The sequence below is a fragment of the Alligator mississippiensis genome, chromosome 13 (assembly GCF_030867095.1).
Source record: "Alligator mississippiensis isolate rAllMis1 chromosome 13, rAllMis1, whole genome shotgun sequence".
Classification (NCBI taxonomy): domain Eukaryota; kingdom Metazoa; phylum Chordata; order Crocodylia; family Alligatoridae; genus Alligator; species Alligator mississippiensis.
The window spans coordinates 57,855,596-57,876,227 of NC_081836.1; the positions used below are offsets into that span (position 1 = coordinate 57,855,596).

A 20,632-nucleotide genomic window follows, 5' to 3' on the forward strand; every position below is an offset into this window, starting at 1 on the left:
CCCCGAGACCCAGGGAGCAAAGCAGGAGCTGCCTTGCCCCAAATCCAGCTGCCGGAGCCCGGGCAGACCACCGCCCGCGTACATCCCCTCGGCAGCAGCCAGCGAGCGAGCGCCGCGGGCAGACGGCTGCAGGATGATTCACAGCGTGGCTTTGGGCGCTGACTCACCGGCGGCCTGGGGTGAGCAGGGCCAGGGACATGGCCACTCCCTGACAGGCGGGCGCAGGGCGCGGGCACCTGGCAGGCAGGGCCAGGCATGGCTGGGAGCCTGGTCCCCGTCTCCTGTGTGCCCTCCGCAGCCACATCTGTGCTGCCCGGATGTCCCTCCCCAAAGGGCACAGAACCAGGCCCTGGGGGTGCAGGGAGTGAGGGGCACCACCCGGCTGCATGGGGCAAGGTGTGGGGCACCCACGCAGCGCCCCGATGCAGGCTGGGAGTCCGGGGGAGACGCCTGCACCCCTCCGGCGGCTTTGCAAGGATGAGCCGCTGGACACAGCTGGGATATGGGGGCTCTCCGACCCCCCGCCTCACCTTCCCCTCCGACATGGGCTCCATCTTCTTCAGCTGCTGCTCGGGCGGGGGCTGGGCTGCATACGGGGAGCTGGCCACGCTCTGGCTCCGCGAGGAACCTGCGGCAGAGCGGGGGGTCAGCGCGGTCAGCAGACACCCCCGCAGCACCGGCCTGGGTGTTGGGGCAGCAGCTCCTGGGGGTCGCGGGCTCCATCTCTTGGTGCTGAGCTCCATCCATCCATCCCACGCTAGAGCCCGCAGGGAGCCGGGGGGCCGCTGGCAATAGCCGGGGGCAGGGTAGGGCTCTGCCATGCAATCCCCCTCCTCTGTAAGGGGGCAGGGAGGGCCGCGGGGGACGGGTCCCAGGCAGCCCCACCACCCACACAGCTCCTGGCATCCCATTGCAGGCACTGGAAGTACCCCGGCGATCGGAGGGCTCTGGCCTGACCTGGCCACGGGATCCAGACCCACGCCGCCCCCTCCTCCGTGCCCCCTGCCCTGCATGCAGCCTGCGAGGGAAGCTGCTGGGGCGGCTGGACTGGGCAGCAATCCCCCCTCCTCCCCGCACCCCTTCGGCCAACACGAAGCCCGGGCAGCTGCCCAAAGCCGGGCGCCGTGGGGCTGGAGGGCTGCCAGGCGGCCAGAGCCCCCCAGCCAGCCCCTCTCCCCCACCCCCAGGCCCCCGCCCCGACTAACCGAAGCAGCAGAAGGCCTGGCAGCAGCCGAAAGGCGAGAGAGTCATGTTTACCCGCACGCGTCTTCCTCCCGGCACCGAGCAGCCCCAAGCCGCGCCGGAGCCCGGGCCGGGGCTAGCGCCAGCGTTAGCCTTAGCGCTAGCGCCGCGCCGAGCGCCCGGGCCGCCGCCCGCCACGCACCTGCAGGCGACTCCAGCCCCTTCGCCGGCCCATCGCCCACGGCCGCCTCCTGCACCGACGCCTTCTGCGAGAGGACGGTTGCCAGCAGCTGAAAAGGCACCGACGGGCAGGGGATGAGCGGCGGTGAGCGGGGGGCCGCGGGGAGCCGCCCGTCGCCTGCAAGGCTCCGGCAGCCGGTCCAGCGGCACGGGGGGGCGGGCAGGCGGGGAGGGGCCCGGCAGTGCCGGGAGCGAGCGAGCGAGAGAGAACGGCACTCGCAGCACAGATGGTGCCTCGCATCCGGCAACCGGCGGCGGGGGCTGCAGCGCCGCGACACCCCCACGCCTGCCTGGCAGGCGCCCAGAGCCCACCCCCGGGATCCCACGCTCGGGAGGCAGGTGGGGGGGTTCCCCGCGGCACGGGCTCAGCCAGGTGGGTAGGACGGGGCCTGCCCGAGGGTGGGAAGGGGGTGCAGCACCAGTGCCAGCTCTCCCGCCCGGGGCTGGGGTGCTGCAGCCAGGCAGGACGCCAGGGCTGCCCCGGCTGAGCCGGAGCAGGCGGGAAGGCACGGGGAGCCCAACCGAGCCGGCCTCAGGCGCCTGGGGGCCGCATGCACCGGTCCCGGCTCAGCAAGCCGGAGCGCTGCCCGCCGTGCCAGCCACGCAGGGATGGGAGGATCGGCTGGGCTCCGGTTTGGCGTTTCCATGGAGATGTGCTTGGCTGGGCATCGGCCCAAGGAGCTGCCCTGCAGCTGGGAGGGGAGGGGGACCGGCCCCAGGCCCAGCCGCGCCATAACGGGGTTAGTCGGAGGATCCCGGCCCTGCTCCCACCCCAGAATGGGGTAGAGCGCTGCATGGGGATGCCCCGGTGATGGAGACCCCAACGCCGCCCGTGCCAGCTTGCCCAGGAGCTGTGCTGCAGGCTCCCAGCCCCTTACCTTGACCCCTTCTGAGCCGGCGTGCAGGGCATGACCCCCGCTGCCCGCACTCTGCCCGCTGCCCGAGCTCCGTGCGCTGGCCACGCTGCCGGTGCTGCCCAGGCTACTGCGGTCGCCACCTGCCAAGGGGAAGGGAGAGTCAGATGTGGGTGCAAAGCAAGGCATCGCCCTGCCGTACAGGGCCCGGACGGCACCGGTGCATCGTGCACGGACAGGTGTGCTGCTGCACGACTGCATCACACAGCCCTGGCTGGCTGGGATTGTACGTTTGCTGACAGCAGGCACTGCAGCGTCACTGGGCATGCACTCCCCCATGCACATGGCAAATACCTGCAAAGGGTTTCCGCAGCACCCAGATCTCCTCGGCTGGCGCCGGCGTGGCTGGTGACCCGCCTTGCGAGGGCGACAGGTGAGATGGGCTCATGTCGGACCCGCGCGAACCTGGCGGAGCAAAGCAGAGGTGGTGAGCGGGACCAGGAGAAGGGGTGCAGGAGCAGGGTGGCACTGCCGGCTAGCATCAGGGCGGCACGGCATGACCCCCCCGGGCTGGGCATCACACCGAGCCCCCGTGCCCCCCAGACAGGCCCTGCTGGCCATGGGAGGGGGGGAGGCAGCACTGCCCCAGCAAGAAGACCCCTCCCGGGCCTGGAGCTCCCCTGCAGCTGGGGCGGGCAGGTACCACCAGCCACGGGCTTCTCCCCAGCCAGAGGCACCGCACCAGAGACTGCCGGGCACATAGCAGCTATGACTACTGGGCACGGCCCATGTGATGCCTACCCTCACACCTCTGGGGACACATGGGGGTGTTGCTGGGGCTTGCACGCCCCTGTGCAAGGAGTGTAAGGAGCTTTTGGTCCCATAGCTCAGCCCTGGTGCAGCCACCACAGCCCTGTGCCATCGCCACGTCCCGCCACGCTGGAGTCAGCGGGCACCGCTCAGCCTGGGGGCACCCTGCCGTGCCGTGCCGCACGGCCTCCCCACCCAGGCAGCCCTGCACCGGCTGCAGCGCAGCTCCCGGCGGATGCTTTCCAACAGCAGCAACAGGACCTGGCTGTGCCCAGACTATCCCCACTGGAGCAAGGGCTCAGCTGGGCATGGAGCTGGGATAGCAAGGATAGTGGCAGCCCCGATCTCTGTCTCCAGACTTGGGGCCGCACCGCCCCAGCCCCAAGCCAGGTGCCCACCACGGCGCAGATTCCCCGGGTCTCATCTCCCGCCCCCAGGACGAGGCTGTCATCGCCTCCCACCCACGCCAGCAGCAAACCCAAGCACGGAGGGCCCGAGCCACGTGTAGACAGCAACCTCACTGCATCGGGTCACCCGAAACCGCGGGCCGTGCAGCCGCCTCCACGCCATGCTGCAGGCAGGCTAGTTAGCACAGCTGCACACCAGCCCCCCACGCTAAGCAGGGACGGGCACAGGCGAAGGCAGGCACGTGGCAAGAGCCGCGGCTGTGCCTGGACCCTGCAGCATCTGCCTTGTGCCCTCCCGAGCCCATGGACCTGCCGGGCGCAGCCCGATGCCCCTGGCAGCCCAGAGCGCTGAGGACACGTGGCTCCTTCACGGCACTCCAGGGTGGGCTGTAGCCCTCGCTGGGGCTTGGTATGGCCAAAGGCTCCAAGTTAGGGGCTGCAAGGCCGTGGTGATGGGCTGTGGGCAAGAACATGGACAAAAGCCCGCCCAGCTGTGACCCCGAAGGCCCCAGTGCCCTGCAGCGAGCCGCGGAGGATGCCATGGTGGAGCTGCCAACACCTCCCACCCCTCCATCACTAGCACAGGCTGCAGGTGGAGCAGGACCTGGCTCCTCTGTGGTGCTTGGGGATGCGCCGGGACCGGCAGGGGGAGCCCGCGCGTTGCATTTACACAGAAACCCGCAGGCTCCGGATTCCCTTGCACCAGGCCGCAGGCGCCTCGCTCCATTTCTAGCCCTGGAGAAAGAAAAAGCCCGTCGGCAGCGCTGGGGGGACAGGGATGGGCTGCACCCTTGGCTGAGCACGTCCCTGGGCTCCTGCACCTGGCAGCATCACCTGCGTCCGGCCCTCCAAGGATGCCCGACAGCCGTTTCAAGAGCTGGCTCCTAGAGGAGCCCGAGCCCCAGCGTCCCAGCGGGCTGGGCCCTGCAGCGGGGCAGCAAGGAGCAAACCCAGCCTGCCCTTTGGGCCCTCTCGGGGCTGGGGTAGCAGTGCCCGTCGGGGCTGGAGGTCTGCCTGACGCCCCGCGCAGCCCCACCAGCGCAGCCGGGAGGTGTCACTGCAGAGGCCATCGCTCTTCGTTAACAGCTCTCGTTAGGCCGCAGGGTGATAAATCTGCCACGGAGCCGAGAGCAGGAGACGGACGACCGCGCTGCTAATGAGCCAGGATGCGGCTGACCCTCCCTGCGCCAGGAAGCAACGCAGGGCCTGGGATGCGCGCACCCTCCGCTGTATGCGCCGTCCCCGCCTGGCCTGAGACCCGTCACACTCGTTACGCTGCAAGTGCCGAGCAGACAATGCAGCCGAGGCACGGGGGAGGATGAGAGATGGGGCACCTGGGCCACAGTGGGGGCAGGAGACACATGTGGGCCCGGGTCCCCTGGGGGCAGAGCCCTGGCTCCCAGCCCCGGCTTCACCCCAGTCACCAGGATCCGCTCAGGGCCGAGCCCCGGCGAGACGCAGCCCTGCAGCCGGACAGGGTGCGCAGCCAGAGCCGCGCCAGCACGGGGGAAGCTGCACAGGCTGGGAGCCACCGCCTCGGGCAGCACCGCAGCCCTGCGCCGGGGTCCCAGCCGCCCCGGGCCCCTTCCCTGCTCCTGGGGAGGGATTCCCCCTGCCCCGCTCTGAGCCCCCTGGCCCCCCGCGTGCAGCTGACCCCGTTGGCACCAGGTACCGGGGCGGCAAGTCCAAGTGCCAGGAGGAGCCGTGGGGGTTGGCGCCCTGCTCTCAGCGTCCCCGGCGTCCTTCCCTTGCCAGCACGGCACTCGACAGGGCTCCTGGCCCCGGGCTGCTGTCCCAGCCCTGCCTGGAGCCTTCCCGCTGTACAGTCGGCTGTGTGTGTGTGTGTGCACGTGTGTGGGGTATGTGTGCATGGGTGTGGGGGGGGGCAGGCAGCAACCCCCAGGCCCACCCTCACGCTGGGGCAGGTCCACGTGCCGCACTCATGCTAGGGCAGTTCTAGGGAGGGAAGCAGGGAGGGAGGCTGTACACACCTGCTTGCACACACGTGTGCTTGGATGAATGCATGCTCTCACACACTTGCACAGACATGCCTGGTTACACATGTGCGCACACATGCTCATGTACATACATACATACACACGTGCCCACACACACCTGCTTGCACACACCCCTATGTGCAAACACTTGCACACATGTGCAGTCACACATATGCACCCCTACTCATATGTAAACATCCCAAGCACGCTTGCATGCATGCGCACAGTCACACACACATGCTTGCACACATGCACCCTTGCTCACATGCACACGTCTGCACACACACGTATATACCTGCTTGCATGTGTGTACACATATGTGCCTGCTCACATGCACTCATGCTCGCACACACACATGCCAGTTCACATGTACATATACACACCTCCACACACACACACTTGCACACACACATATATACCTGCTCGCATGTATACACACATATATGCCTGCTCACATGCAAACACATACAAATGCTTGCACACACACACACCCCTGCTCACACATACACACACCTGCTGACATGTACACACACACCTGCACACAGACGCTTGCACGCACACACCCCTGCTCATATGCACACGCATGCCTGCTTGCACGCACACACACGTCTGCTCACACACACGCACGTTTGCACATGCATGTACCCCTGCTCCCACGCACATACACATGCGCCTACACGCATACACATGCCTGCTCACATGCACACACGCATGCATGCCTGCACACACACGCCCACACACACCTGCACACTGAAGCAAAGGGAAGGAAGAAGCCAAACGGAAAAAAACCCAAGCCGGCCAGGCCCACCAAAACCCAACATAAAGGAAAGCAATGAAGCGAGCCGCAAACTACCTTGTCCACAGTGCCGCTCCCCCGCAGGGCTATGGGGCAGCCTGTGATAGCCAAAGGAACTGAAAAGAGGCTGATGGGAATGTGATGGAGGAGGTGGAGGTGGAGGCAGGAGATGGAGCGGATGGGCCGAGGCGTCGCCATTAAGCACAGCTGCCCCGGGGCCCGGGAGCGGGATCGTTTGATAGTGCTGGCTAATGGTTACCGTTTCCCATGAACCTGATAACAGAAACATAACAAGAGACAAAATGAAAGGGCCCCGGGGCCGCGCTCAGAGCCAGCCGCGCACCACACGGGCAACCAAAAGCAAAGCCGAGCCGAGCCGAGCCCAGCGGGGGCCCGAACGCAGCCTCGGGGCAGCCCTGGGGGGGCCCTGGCCTGGGATCGCCTCTCTCCCCCCTCCGCGTGCGGCACACGGGCTCCGGGCCAGGCTGGGAGCGACGAGAGCAGGCCACGGACGCTGCCCCGGGGCAGACGCCCCAGCCACAGCCAACCCTGGGGGAGCGGGAGGGCCGGCTGATGTTCATTACCAGCACCCGTTGGCACCGAACAAAGGCATCCTAACGATGGTCCCTAACACAGACGGGCTCCGCGGGCCATGCTCTGGAGCCCCGCGCCCTGCAGCTCCCGTGCACGGGGCAGAGCCCGTGGCCCAGACCCTGCAGCTCCCTGCACCTGGAACAGCGACTTCACCAGGGATCCCCACCATCCGGCCCAACGTGCCCCAATCCCGCCGGGATGAGCGCCCAGGTGCCCCCGACACGGAGCCAGGCTGGAGCAGCTTCCTCCGGTACCAGAGACGCCTGCCACGTGACTGACCGAGCCTGCCCCAGCCAGGGAGCAACCCCCCACGCTGCCCGGGCCAGCTCGTCCCTCTGCAGAAGGGCCCCGTGCCCAGGGGACGCGGCTCTCGGCCCCAATCCCCTCCCGCGCCTCTCCATGTGCCAAGCAAGGGCAGGCCACCTGCGTCCCTGGCTCGCTTCAGGCCCAATTTAGCAGCTGCCGTTTCCGGCACCGGCCTCCGAGGAAGCCAGACAGACCGGCGCTCGGCCTGCCCGACCGCGCCGCGGGGCCGGCCAGGGCAGCGCTCCCATCCACCGATGGATCGATAGCCGCCTTGGAAAGCTCTCGTTGCACCAGCCCTCCCGCCACGCTCAGACTGACACAACCGATGTTCCGGGAAGGAGCCGCCGTGCGCCCTGGGGATGCCGCAGGGCCGGAGAGCGGAGGGGGCACCCGGGCTCCAGACGGCGCAGCGCTCCCTGTGCACCCCGAGCTCCGGTGCCCATCGCAGACGCGGGCGCTAGATGCCTGGCCTGGCTGAGCTGGGCATGGCCGGAGGCGTCCGTCCCCGCTGCGACCGTGTCTCCCGTGCACCACGCAGAACTTGTGCCCCCAAGATGGCGGCTCGCGGAGCCAGGACCGGGGCAGCCCCATGGCGGTGACGTGCCATGAACCAGAGACCTTGTGCCCCAGCCACCGGGACAGCCACGGCTCCCCGGGGAATCATGGAGGATAGGGCATGTGGGCAGGGTCTGGTGTGGGGAGAGGGAGGAAGGTGGGGATGAGGGGGTGGGCACAGGAGAGGGTTGCCGGGTGCTGCATGGAGACCCCAGCCCCCAGACACGGAGGATGCTCGTGCATGCATGCATGGGGACAGACCGACACCACGGCCTAGACGGGCAGCTTGCAGGAGCTGCCTCCAGGGTGCAAGGATGCCCCGGAGATGGCCGGATGGGGACAGCGCAGGACCAGCCAGCAGAGACCGGTGGCTCGCCGACGTGACCCCGTCCACATGGACACAGACGTGGGCTCAGCTGGCCATAGCCACCGCACTCACGGGGGCTTTCCCGCCTCTCGCTGCCCCCTCTGCACAACCACGGGCACCGACCCCCTCCAGCCCACGCACGGCACCAATCCCTCTGCCCAGCACCGTCCACCCACGCAGCCCACGGCCCAGACCGGCAGCAGTGCCCACAGACGGCGCAGGGAGGGGGATGTGCCTCGCGCCCCATCTCAGCCCCCTGGGGCAACCCCCAGCAAGGGGCAGCCAGCTCGGCCTGCAGGACCACCACGCTGCTGTCCACGCGTCTCTCCCCCCTCTCCCAAAGCAGCTCCCAGGCTCGTGGCCCCGTACGGAGACACAGCGGCGGCCCTCCTCCCCACCAAGCCCCGCACTGCACCGGGCAGCAGACGGGCATTTGCCTGTTCGCTTGCTGATGGCTTCGACGAGGCTGGACGGGAAGTAGCCCACGCGGTCGTTGCCGGTCCGGTTGTCGTGGATGCAGCCCTTCCACCGCCCGTCCGCGTGCTGCTCCAGCACCTGCAGGCCACAAAGGCACGGGGGCGTGGGGCAGCGCCGGGGCTGAGCCCAGGAGCCTCTAGCCTGGGACTCCCAGCCCAGCGGCAGAGCATCCCCCAGACCCCGAAACCGGGGACCAGGGGGGTGGGCACCCGGCCTGCACCGCTCCCCCTCCGGCTGCCTCCCGCGCCCCTGCACCCCCGCACTCACGGTGATGACGTCGCCGGCCTTCACGTTCAGGCTGGTCAGGTCGTAGTTGTTGCAGTAATCCTTGACGGCCCGGACCTGCAGCGCGGCCGAGGCGTCTGCGGGACAGAGTCGGAGTCACAGGGACGCGGGGCTGGGAGGGGGCTCTGGGGCATCTGGTCCAAGCCCTGCCTCAGGCAGGATCAGCCCCGTCCGTACATCCAGCACGTATACTCTACCGAAGACGACCGTCAGCCCTGACACAACGGACCTCACACCCCAGCCTGCTGCGGGGACCGCGGCAGCAATGTCCTATCTACGCCAGGTTGTTTTAATACACAGCCCAGAGCCCCGAGGCCAAGACCGTGCCCCCGCTGCAGAGGAAGGCAACCCCCCTAGTCTGGACCAGTTTAACCAGGAGGGAAATCCCTTCCTGCCCACAGTGCAGCATCGGTCTGAGCCCGAGCACAGGGACAAGACCCTCCAGCCAGGACCCTCCAGGTTTGGGTCCCAGGAGGAGCATTGGCACAGCCCTATGCCCAGCCTGGCACCCGGCGCCTCTGGGGGAGGCTTATAAACCCCCGGACACATGGAGCAGAAATGGGGGGGCAAGCAGCAGAGCCCAGAAACCCCCATAGCTACACCTGGATCATCCCCGACCAGCAGCTGCCCACCCTCCCCTCGAGCCCCTGCAGTGATGGAGAGTCCCCCCTGCCCCGACGTCCATCCCCCAGCCTCCCTGCTCTGACAGCAAAGTGTTCCCTGATCTCCAACCTAAACGTGCTTTGCTGCAACTTCAAGTCATCGACCTGCGTCCTCCTCGCAACCTGGAGACAGCATCGGAGACCAGGAGCCCCCCTGCCCTGTCTCACATGCTCCTTGTAGGGGCCAAGCTGGCTCCCGGGGGCAGCCCCTGCCTGACCTCAAGCAAGGGCGTATGCTCCCCTCCCCCTTGGTCCTGCACCTCCATGGGAAGGGGCTGGGGGGCTTCGCACCTCGCAGCATCTGCTTGATCTCCTTGCTGGCCTGGGTGGCGGTGAACTGGTTGACAATGTCCAGCGCCGTCTGGTTGTACGTGTTCCTGACATGGGCATTGATCCCGCTCTGCAGGGCACAGGCAGGGGCATGGGGCCCAGAGCTGGCATACACAGCAGGATGCAGCCCCAAGCACCTGCCCAGCATTCAAGGGGGCTGGTACATGCTCAGGGGATGCACAGAGAGGGGGCATGGGCTGGCACACACTCGGAGGACGCACAGAGATGGAGATGGCACACGCTCGAGGGATACACAGAGATGCAGATGGCACACGCTCGGAGGATGCACAGAGATGGGGATGGCACACGCTCGGGGGATGCACAGAGATGGGGCATGGGGCTAAGCACACACTCAGAGCACGCACACAGATGGGGCACATGCTCAGGGGATGCCACACGCTCGCGGCATGCACATCGACACCAGAGTGTGCACTACCAGCCCCTGCCCTGCAGCCAGGTCTGCCCATGCCCCTGACCCCAGCGGAGCTGCGAGGGCCCTTACATCCAGCAGGAGCCGCACCACGTCGGTCTTGCCACACAGAGCCGCCTCGTGCAGGGCCGTGCCCGCCTTGGTCTGCCGGTTGATGTCGATGCCCGCCTGCAGCAGCAGCCTGCGGGCGCAGCAGGGGCCGGCTGAGCAAGACGGCCCCTCACTCCTCACCTGCAGCCCCCTGCTCCGTCGGTGCCCACAGCCCGGCAGAGCAGTCCCAGCAGGAGGATGCTCCCTCCCACCGTGACTATTTGTTCGGGTCCAGCCCCCACGATGCTCACCTGATGATGTCAATGTGCCCATTCTTGGCTGCCAGGTGCAGGGGGCTGGTGCCATTGGGGTCGGTGGCGTCCCCGGGCTTGGGCTCCAGCAGCGCCGCACACATGTTGCTGTTCAGCAGCAGCTGCACCACCTGGGGCAAGTGGAGACGTGGGGACCGGCGCTGGAGCCCGCATTGTGCAGGGGACTGGTCGGAGGGGCTTTGCCGCCAAGCATGGTGCAACATCGGGCACCCCCAGTCTCCTCCCGGCCACCCAGTGCCTGGGAGTACCCGGCCTTGCCTCATGGGGCCTGGGAGGACTTACCCCGACGCGGCCAAACTCGCAAGCCAAGTCCAGCGGCGTCTTGCCAGAGTTGTCCACAATGCAGGGGTTGGACTGGTGCTGCAGCAGCATCTCGGACTGGGAGAGACCAGACTGGCTCAGCACGATGCTCCCGGAGGGGTGGAGGGTGAGCTCTGAGCAACTGGCCCTGCTGTCCCCACCCAAACCCTCCTGCGCCTTGCACACACTATACCCCACGGCAAATGGGCACCTGGGAAGGGCCAAGCACGCCCGTGGAGCTGCCATGGTGAGATGGGGAGAAGTCCAGAGCCCCCATGCATGGGGTAGGAGGGTCCGGACCCAGGTACCCTTGAGGCTCAAGCAGCCACATGCCCCCCACCCCACCATGCAGACAGCAGCTCAGTGCCACGAAGCAGCGATCAGGGCCCCTGCACCTCCCGTACCACGTCGTAGTGCCCGTGCTGGGCCGCCAGATGCAGGGGGATCTGGCCCTCGTCCGACTGGGCATTCACGGCTGACCCTGCCTTCAGCACCATCTTCATCGGCTCCTTCTTGCCCTGCCAGGCGGCGTAGTGCAGGGGCCGCATCCCTGCGGGGCAGAGGCAGCGCCCGGCTGAGTGGGGGGCACCGCGTCCGGCCAGCTCCTGGCCAGTGCAATGTCCAGGTGCCAGGGGACGTGGGTCTGGGCTGGACCACCCCACCCAGAGCGGACGAGGCGTTCAGCTCCACTGTCCGCGGTGCCCTGGAAGACACTCACAGCCCAGGCGGGGTCTGGCTCCCCAGCTGGAGCTGCAGGCCCCCGGACCTCTGGGCTGCACGCTAGCCCCCGCCTCGCTCTCACCTTTGTTGTCCTTAATGTCCACGGCGGCCTGAGCTTCCAGCAGCAGCGAGATGAGCTCCGTGTTGCCATTGAGGGCTGCATGGTGCAGGGCGGAGAATCTGGGGGTGCAAAGCACACGGTGAAGCAAGGGCTCCCCTGGCCAGGCCGGTGGGCATCTCCCTGGCACGGCACAGGGCGCTGGAGCAATGCCCCGTGGCGAGCCCCCATCCCTGCCTGGCGGGCCCCTCTTGCAGCTTTTGCCCTTGCAGATCTTTGCTTGCTGGGCCCGCGCCCGTCCCCAATGCAGCCTGGGGGACCCCAGTCCCCTTCCCCGGCAGCCTTGCAGAGATGCCCTGCACCGAGCTGATGCACCGGACTGCGCCACGCGCCGCAGGGATCGAGGCCGGGAGAAACAGCGGAGCAAGGAGGGCAGACGTGGCATTCGCTCTGCCATGCATGGCTGTATTCAACCTGCCCCGAGGGATCTCTGCCGGGGACAGGCTTCCCCAGCCAAGCCCCGCGGCTCCGGGCAATCCTGGGAGCCTTCTCCAAGGAGAACTTGGGGGTCAAGTGTCATGGGAAACCCAGCTGCGTGATCCCAGCTAAGCCCCTGGAGACGCTCACCCGAGTGGGATGCTCCAAGCCTCCCGGCCCCAAAGGAGATGCAGCCCGGCAGAGCCCGGCCCCGCCACGGGCAGGGGGATGCCCGCGGGGTGAGGCCGGGAGCCGGGTTGTGGTCCAGCCTGGATCGGGGCCGCACGTGCCGCAGGGCTCCGAGCGAGGGACGATTGGCAGGCGACAGAGGGAGGGAGGGAGGCCGCCGGTGAACTGCAGACCCCCCTCCCCCTCGTGACCCAGTTCTCCAGCTGCTCTGGCCGAGGCTGGGGCCGGCCACGTGCCTCTGGAGCTGGTGGGGACGGCAGACCCTATGCCGGCAGCCTCCGTGCCCAGAGCGCTGGCGCGAGGCCGTGTGAGAGCAAATCCACCTCGGTGCCCGCTGGCCACAGCCCCATCACCATCCGTGGCTGTCTCCTGGAAGCATCCTAATCCCAGGAGGGCTGTGCTGCCTGCGGGCATCGACTGCCCTCCTGCCAGAGCCGACAGGGAAGGGCCGGGGTAGCCCCCCAGGGGAAATGCAGCCCCGTGTTGGTGGGAGAAGGGCTCACTGCTCCGCGGTCCACGCCACGGGGCAGAGACCCCGGTGGAACCGGGAGAAGTGGGGCAGGTGGGCCACGAGCGCCCAGCCGGCACGCTGTAGCGCAGCTCATCTCTAATCGCAGCGCCCGGGAGGCCTGCGGCAGGCACGGCTAATCCGCGGCTCTGCGGCTGGCACGTGGTGGGGGAAGCGCCGACCCGCTGCGGCTCCTGCTCCCAGCAAGGTCTGGTGTGTGCCATTGCAACGGTCCTGTCCGTGCATCCATCCGGGAGGCACCCGGGATCTCGCTCCTCATCAGCCAGCGAGAAAAACCCGTGGGGCAAGAGCCTGCCCTGAGACCCGCTCAGGTGCCAGCAAGATGGGGCATGAGATGCTGCCCCTCGCCCCAGGCTGATGGCGCTGCCCCAAGCATGGCTCCGGGGCAGGCACTCACCCATCGGTGTCCTGGAAGTTGACGTTGACTTTCTTCGCAGATCCGAGGAGCTCTAGGAGGGAGAGAGAAGGGGGAATGAGGGTGCTTGCCTGGTGCCCCACGCCCAGGGTAGCGGCAGGATGGCACGGCCCACAGGCCCCGAGGAGGGGCAGTCCGACACGCTGCCTCCCCAGGGTGGCACCTGCAGCCCACGGACACGCTGTCCCCAGGGCCGTGAGCCAGTCAGTGCAAGACCTCAGCTCGCCAGAGTGCCCCCTGCGTCCAGGCTCTGGCTCGCACGCCCCACGTGCTAACTGCACGCACGCTCGCACCCATGCACATGTATGCACACTTCATGGACTGCATACACACAAGCTCACATGCACACTCCATGAACTGTACACACACACACCCATGCACATGCTTGCACACTCTATGGACTGAACACATACACACATGTGCACCCCCCTATGATCTGCACACACACACCCACGCACATGCCTGCTCACTCCATGGACTGCACATGTACATGCTGCATGGACTGCATGTGCACACACATGTACAGACTGTGAACTGCACACACACACTCCCATGGACTGCACACATATGCATACATGAGCACACATGCACAGCCCATGGACAGCATGTGCACACAGATGCACACCCCATGAACTGCACACACCTATGCCCATGGGTACACACTCCATGGACTTGCACGCACACACCCATGCACATCCCATGGACTGTGTACACACACACCCATGCACATGCCTACGCAGTCCCTGGACTGCACCCACACATCCATGCACACATACACGCACCCACGGCTTCTCCTAGCAAACCCCAGCAGCATCTCCTCCAGGCCCCCTCACACCTCAGCATGCCCAGCAGCCTCCTCCAGCAGCTCCCCCAGCCCCGAGCCCCCTGCTCCGACCCCCTGCTCCAGCTGCTGTGAGGCCTGAGCCCCGATGCCCTCTAAAACCTCAACAAAGGAAGCACAACTTTGACAGCCAAGGGCGTCCCCAGCGCCAGAGCCCGATATCCGCCCAGGCAGCGTCTTTGGCAATGCCCCCTTTCCTGGCAGCGCAGGCGGCCAGGAGCCCACGCTGCCTCCGACCAACTCAGGGCAATGCAACGAGCAGGGCTGGAGCAGCCAAACCTGGAGAGCCCGTCTGCAGCCAAGCCTGGCCCCAGGCCACCTCCCTCCCCATGGCCCCTGCGCTGCTGTGCCCTGGGGCATCTCCATTTCCACAGCCCACACAGCAGCCCCCAGGGGCAGGAGGCAATGCCAGGCCAGGGAAGCTGGGAACCATCCTGCTGTCTACAAGCCCGACAGAGACATGCAGTGCATCCTCTCTCCGGGTCCTGGCCACTGCAGGGCATCCACGGGAGTCCGGAGAGGTGCTGCACATGGGGCTGGTATCTAGACCGAGGGCAAGGTGAGGGTCTCACGGATGCAGGGAGAGGCAGCTGCCCCTTGTCCACTGCAGCTTGCACCCGGGGAAGAGACCCCTCACCCCTCCCCGGAGCACTCGGGGTCCAACAGGCCCAGCCAGGCCCCTTCCCCGCAGCACGTGCCCTGTGCTCCTCAGCCCCACGACGGTGCCCTCCTCTGTGCCAGGGCAGCTGGGGCAAAGCTCCCACCCTTGCCTGGGAAGCTGCCTCCAGCGAGGAGCCCCAGAGCCTCTGGCTGCACCCGGCCACCTTCAGAGCCTCACGGCTCCTTGCCCACCTTTCAATCGCACCGGAAACCAGGCAGGGTCCCAAGGAGCCTGGCACTAAACCGAGCCGGAGAGCTGGCAGGGGCTGCTGGCAGCCTCCCAAAGGCTAGCGGCTGCCTGGCGCGGAGGCCGGACCCGCAGCGGGGGAGCCCCAGGGCTCACCTGTGTGCCAGCACCAGGGCGTTTGCTGCCAAGGAAGAGCTCGAGCTCCACGCACCGTCAGAGGCCTGCCTTCCTTCCTCTCTCCGCTCTGCTTGGACAAGTCCAGCCTTCGAGGGTGGTGCATGGAGGCTCTCACACCTGCCCAGCGCCTGGGGTAGCCACGCCATCCTGGGGCAGCACGTAGCAGCTGGGCTGCCACGGGGCTGGCTTGCCCACAGCGCCCGGCCTTCTCTGCACTCGGGTCTAGCTAGGTGCAATGCTGGCGAGCAGCTCTCCAACGGGAGCGCAGCCCCGACGCAGCGGCACGTGCTGTGAACAGCCCAGGCCAAGAGGCTCCCAGGGCAGATCTGGGGGTGCAGCTGCACCCAAACCAAGGCCTGGCAGCGACAGCAGCAGCGAGGGAGTCGCTTCACTTCCTGGCTCATTCTCGTCAACCTGATTCCTTCTAAACTCTTCACTCCGCAGATGTTAACGCCTCTCTCCCCTTTTTAAAATGGTTTTAATGAATCCAGCTCTCCTTTCTGCTGTCTGTTCGCTGCTCCTGGTACTGCAGCTCCTACAACACAGCCCTGCAGACTGCTCTTGCCTCCAGCTAAAAACATGAATTCAATGTGGAAATCATCAAAGCATAGAGCCGTGGGGCTGGAAGGGGCCTCCAGAAGCCCCGTCGAGTCCAACCCCTGCCTGAGGCAGGGTCAGCCCTGTGCAAACCAGCCTGGACAAACCCAGGGTCTGACCTCCTGGCAAAGCTACTGTCAACCCCGACACAAGACATCCCACGCGAACCTGCCACGGGCGAAGCAGGGGGACCGCGGAGGCCAAAATCCTGCTTCTGTAAAAGGTAGTTAATAGGGATCCCGGGGAGATCGTGCCCCTGCTGCTGAGGAAGGCAATATCCTGACCTGAGGGAAAATCCCCTCCTGCCCCAACTACATCGGTTTGACCCTGGGCAGAGGGGCAAGACCCTCTTGCTCTCAGCGAAGCACTGGAAGATGCTCAGGAAGGTTGGGCTGTTTTATGACTCCGAGAGCACGTAATCCAAAGGACGGCGGGGCTAAAAAAACAACCGCTTTTGATGCTTCTGACGCCCAATTTCTTGTGTTTTTAATACAGAATACAGGCTACAGCAAATGAATGCACATTCCCATCGTCATACTTGTTTTTTGCTTTGATCTGACACTGAATAGGCCCGTAGCTTATACGGAAAGCTTCCAGTTTCTTGTAGTCTGGAGAACCGCGGGGTTGTGTTCAAGGGGACGATACATTGCACCCCCCTTCTCGAAATCCCAGATCCACCCCTGCCTGGCGTCCTCCCCTATGCCCTGCAACCTGAAAGGTGGCAAATAGGCCCCGCAGAGCCGCGTGCCCGGGGGGGCAGTGCTGTATCGGGTCTGCACCCTCCCTGCCTTCACACAGGGGCTCCAGTCGCCTGCCAGGCCCGTCGCATCTCATTCACCGGCCGATGAACGCACAAGCAACGAGCTCGCCCCTCCCTGCTGCACCCTCCTGCTTTCCCCAGGGCTCTGCCAAGGCCGGGTGCCATCCCCATTCCAGAGGCAGGGAAACTGAGGCACGGTGGGCTGCCAGAGCCAGAACCAGCAGCGCTGCCCCAATCCACAGAGCAAGGCTTCCCTCTGCCAGGAGCCGGCAGCCGCCCTGTGCAGCATCCGATCCCCAGCAGCTCAGAAGCCCAGGAGCAGGAAGACAGCCAGGCGAGAGGCGGGGCGCGTTCCCCTGCAGTGCTGGCTCCTGCCCGGCTGTGCAGAGGCCCGGCCGTTCCCCGGGGACCCGGGGCTTGGCAGCGAAGTCCGTGCCTGGAGCGGCTGCCGTAGGAGCATGCTAAGCAGAAACCGGCCGTGCTCGGCGCCTCCATCCCGGTACCAACAGGATCGCGGGTTCCCGGAGATCTGCGCCCCACGGGGGGAAGCCGGGCCAGTGCAAACGGCGCCGCAGGGTTTGGACGACAGCTGCCAGCGTCACCCCTTCGAGAAGGGCAGGGAGGAAGGGGGCACCTGCCCTGCCGCCTTTGCAGGGCCAAGCCTCGTGTGGGCTCCTGCCGTGGGGCGGCCCCAAACCGCTGTAGGCTCCTGAGCAATGAGGCACCCCCAGCCCCGTGTGACCCCCAGCAAGGCCCTGATCCCCCCAGCTGCTGTCCACGGCCCTGCAATGCCTCACCGCTCGGGCTGTCGCTCGCGGCGTCTCCCCAAAGCCCCCGTGGGGGTCCAGGGCCCGATCCCACTGCAACGGCTGAGAATGGCATCAGAGCGTCGCCCCGTGCAGAGAGGGACTTTGCCTTCCCCGCGCCTCCCAGGGCTGACGTAGCCCCCGCCTCTGCCCCGGCACGGCCAGACTCACTTCTGCGCAGGGCGGGCGGTGGCGGGGGCCCGGCCGGCGTGCGGGCAGCGGTGGACGGGGGCAGGAGCATCGCCACCGTGCTGGCCACCAGCCTCCTCGGCGAGCCGGAGCACTACGGCACACAGCTGGGCAGTCGCCATGGCAACCCCATCAGCTGAGCTGGGGAAGATGCGGTGCTAGATCGGTGCTGGATCGGTGCTGGATCCCGGGCAGGGGATGCACCGGGGCTAGGGAGCAGCTCCACCCCAGCCACGCCACGGTGGTGCCAGCCAGGGGTGCTGGGCAGCGGGGAGGGCACAAGCAGCACATGCCGGGCTGCTAACCCCGGCCATGCCCTCCTCCATGCCAGGGGCTGAGCGCCCCTGGGAGAAGCCCCTTCCTGCAGGAGAGCCCGGCACAAGCCTGACCATCCTCGCAAGGACTCAGGTCAGCACCTGCCACCTCTCCCTTTGGGCTGGGGACCGCTCTGCAAGGTCGGCACCACGCGCTACACCCGAGCCGGCACCGGGGGAAATGCAGCCACCTCTGGGGTGGACTGCGGCGCTGCCGAGGGCCGGCTGGAGCGCAGAGGCCTCCTGCCACAAGGGAGGCCGCGTGCTGCCAGGACGCTGCTTCCCACGGCGGGTTGCGAAGGCGAAAGCGCTTCTCAGGAAGGACTCACCAGGAAACTCCTGCCCTCCCCGAGCAAAGCGGAGCGGAGCTGCTTGGCTCGGCATCTGCCAGCATGGGGGGGGCAGGCGGGCAGGTGGCCAACGAGCTGTCAGTGCCGCTGCCCCGTGGAAAAACACTATTTTTCAAGAAAAAGGAGATTTTCCCACGCTCCAGTGCACGGGGGCTGGCCGTCGCTCCAGAGCTGCCTCTGCTCGGTGCTCAAGCGGCTGGAGAGGGCTCCCCGCTGAGTGACCCCTCGGTGGGGCTCGGGGTCTCGCTGCCTCTGGGCCGGACCTTGCCCAGAGGCTAAGGTCTGGGCCCTGAGGACCTGCGCGCATGCAGGACGAGGCCACGCAGGTGCATTGTCTACACCGGGGGGAGCGGGGAACACTGCCAAGGGCACCAGCAAGGGGGTGGCGGAGGGGGGCATCTCCTGCCCCCCAGCCCCTTCTCACGTGATAGAGCACATCACCCAGAAATGAGCATCTGGCACAGCTGGACTGCCCACAGCCTGAACACAGCCTGCCTGGCCAGGCCTGCTGGCAGGATCGGGGCCCCTAGAGAGACGCCTCACGCCTGCCACCGGGACTTGGGGGACCCTCCTCGAAGCGGCCTGATGTTCGCACACACGCGTGCACATGGTGCATCCCCCGACCATATGGGAAATAACTCCATCAAGCCCGACAGCGCGGGGAGCGGCCATCCGTCTTCCTGACAGCCCCGGCAGCAAATGCGACGGGGCCTGGCACTCGCCAGCGAACCCCCCTGGAAGGGCTGAGTCAGAGCGAGGGGAGGAGGAGGGAAAACAAACGCCCCCCTCAATCCCTCCGCGGTGGCCACGGCCCCTCCCGGCTCATCCAGGAGCTCTCCTTCTCCGCGCCGGGGGAACAGCGATTATGCAGCACAAAGTGCGGCGCCACCGAAGCTGACGGGCAGGCACCGGGCGCAGCGACACCGCTTCATTCCCAAGCCCCACGCACGGGGCTGTGACCCCGTGGGCACAGCCAGCATCCCGCCAACCGCGCCGGGATGCCACGAAGTCGGCTGGAGCCTGCACGGGGATGTGCTTTGAGGCTCCCGGCTGCACGGAGGCAGGAGCGGGGCCCATGGCACGGGCAGCCACGCCCTGCCAGGGAGCAAGGGGTCGACCTTGGCCGGCTGCCTGCTCCAGCCGCCCGCTCCTGGCAGGGCTGGAGCCCAGGCAAACACTGCGACCTGGCTGTCCCCGGGTCCTGCGGAGACGCCCTGTGGCATGCACGACCCCCCTGTCCTGCCTTCAGAGGAACGGGTCTCCCCGCGGGCTGCCCCAGCGCCTCCGCTGCGCTGCAGCCAGGTCCGATTCGATCCGCCGGCTCTCGCCGCAGTGACATTCAGCAAGAGCACACGGGGAAGGAGGCAGCTAATGGAGTTGTGGCTCCTTCCCTCCTTGGAGGCACAGCCCTCTGCCCCCCGGGCACTGCTTGGCAGCCCCCCCTGCCTTGAAAGCAATGCCCTTTCTTCTCCCAGCTCAGCCTGGGCATGTCTTAGCCCCTCAGGCACGGGTCACCCTATAGGAAGAGGCACCACCATCCCCTTGAAATGCAGCCACCTCTGGGGAGGGAAGGGAGCACCACTAAAGCACCACAGAGACAAACTCCTGCATCCCATGGATGGAGTGGGAGGCAAAACGCCAGGGCCCCGGGTCAGAGCCCAACGCAGACACCTGGACCAGGCACAGTGGGGCTTCAACAGGCCAGGGGCAGGCTCAGCAGGGAGACGGAGCCAGAGCAGCTCCAGCACCTCCACTCACCAGCCCGGCAGCTCCAGGTGCTAATAAGAACCCAGCCCAGCGCCCTCCGACGCCGCAGCTGCCCCATCCCAGCTCCAAATGGCGTCCCGCAGGCGTCCGGCACCCGCTCTGCTGCACGCCCCAGAAGCCTGGGCAGGGGCTCGGACCTCCAACTGCAGAAACGGGGCCGTGGCATGGGCTGCCCAGCCTTTAAGCCAATGTTCGCAGCCCCCCACGCGGCCCCCGCTTGCAGCCACGACCACACTCCTGTGGCACGTGCGGGCCCGGGCTCCGAGCGCGCCAGGGAGGTGGGAGAGGAGCGGCTTCCCCGCAAACACAGCCCACGCGGAGCCTTCTGTTTGTTTAGCAGATGAACCGAACGCTTCAGCAACAACTTAGCGGCGCAGCTGAGAGCGCCGGCGCCGTGGACGGGAGCCCGAGGCAGCTGCCACGCCGGATGCTCCAGACCAGGGTGCTCGGGGCCTGTTGGACCCGATCGGCGGGTCCAGCCCCAGCCTGCCCATGCACTGGACGTGAGGCTTGCATTGCTGCGGTGCCCCTGCCATTGCACGTTATCACCCACCCCCCGGGTCTCCCTGCACCCGGGTGAACTGGAGTGGGGATCCGTGCCGTCTGCAATCTCTCAGCAGGCTTCACGGGCCCCGGCCCAGG

At 66.9% G+C, this 20,632-nt stretch overlaps 1 protein-coding gene across 4 annotated transcripts in view; it reads right to left on the reverse strand.

Annotated features, from left to right (window-relative positions):
* Window positions 1-20,632, reverse strand: part of CASKIN1 (CASK interacting protein 1) — a 53,709-nt gene that overhangs the window by 11,863 nt on the left and 21,214 nt on the right. For 2 of the 4 annotated variants that reach the window (XM_059716586.1, XM_059716587.1), the window contains exons 2-15: window positions 13,325-13,376; window positions 11,757-11,854; window positions 11,359-11,504; window positions 10,937-11,032; window positions 10,634-10,764; window positions 10,365-10,473; window positions 9,824-9,932; window positions 8,853-8,947; window positions 8,546-8,663; window positions 6,344-6,559; window positions 2,631-2,741; window positions 2,301-2,419; window positions 1,385-1,472; window positions 531-628 (exon numbers count right to left, since the gene is read on the reverse strand). In XM_059716586.1, coding sequence (XP_059572569.1) covers window positions 531-628; window positions 1,385-1,472; window positions 2,301-2,419; window positions 2,631-2,741; window positions 6,344-6,559; window positions 8,546-8,663; window positions 8,853-8,947; window positions 9,824-9,932; window positions 10,365-10,473; window positions 10,634-10,764; window positions 10,937-11,032; window positions 11,359-11,504; window positions 11,757-11,854; window positions 13,325-13,376 — 1,586 coding nt within the window. The remainder of the gene's footprint in view (window positions 1-530; window positions 629-1,384; window positions 1,473-2,300; window positions 2,420-2,630; window positions 2,742-6,343; window positions 6,560-8,545; window positions 8,664-8,852; window positions 8,948-9,823; window positions 9,933-10,364; window positions 10,474-10,633; window positions 10,765-10,936; window positions 11,033-11,358; window positions 11,505-11,756; window positions 11,855-13,324; window positions 13,377-20,632) is intronic. The other 2 variants (XM_059716588.1, XM_059716589.1) reach the window with 1 other exon arrangement.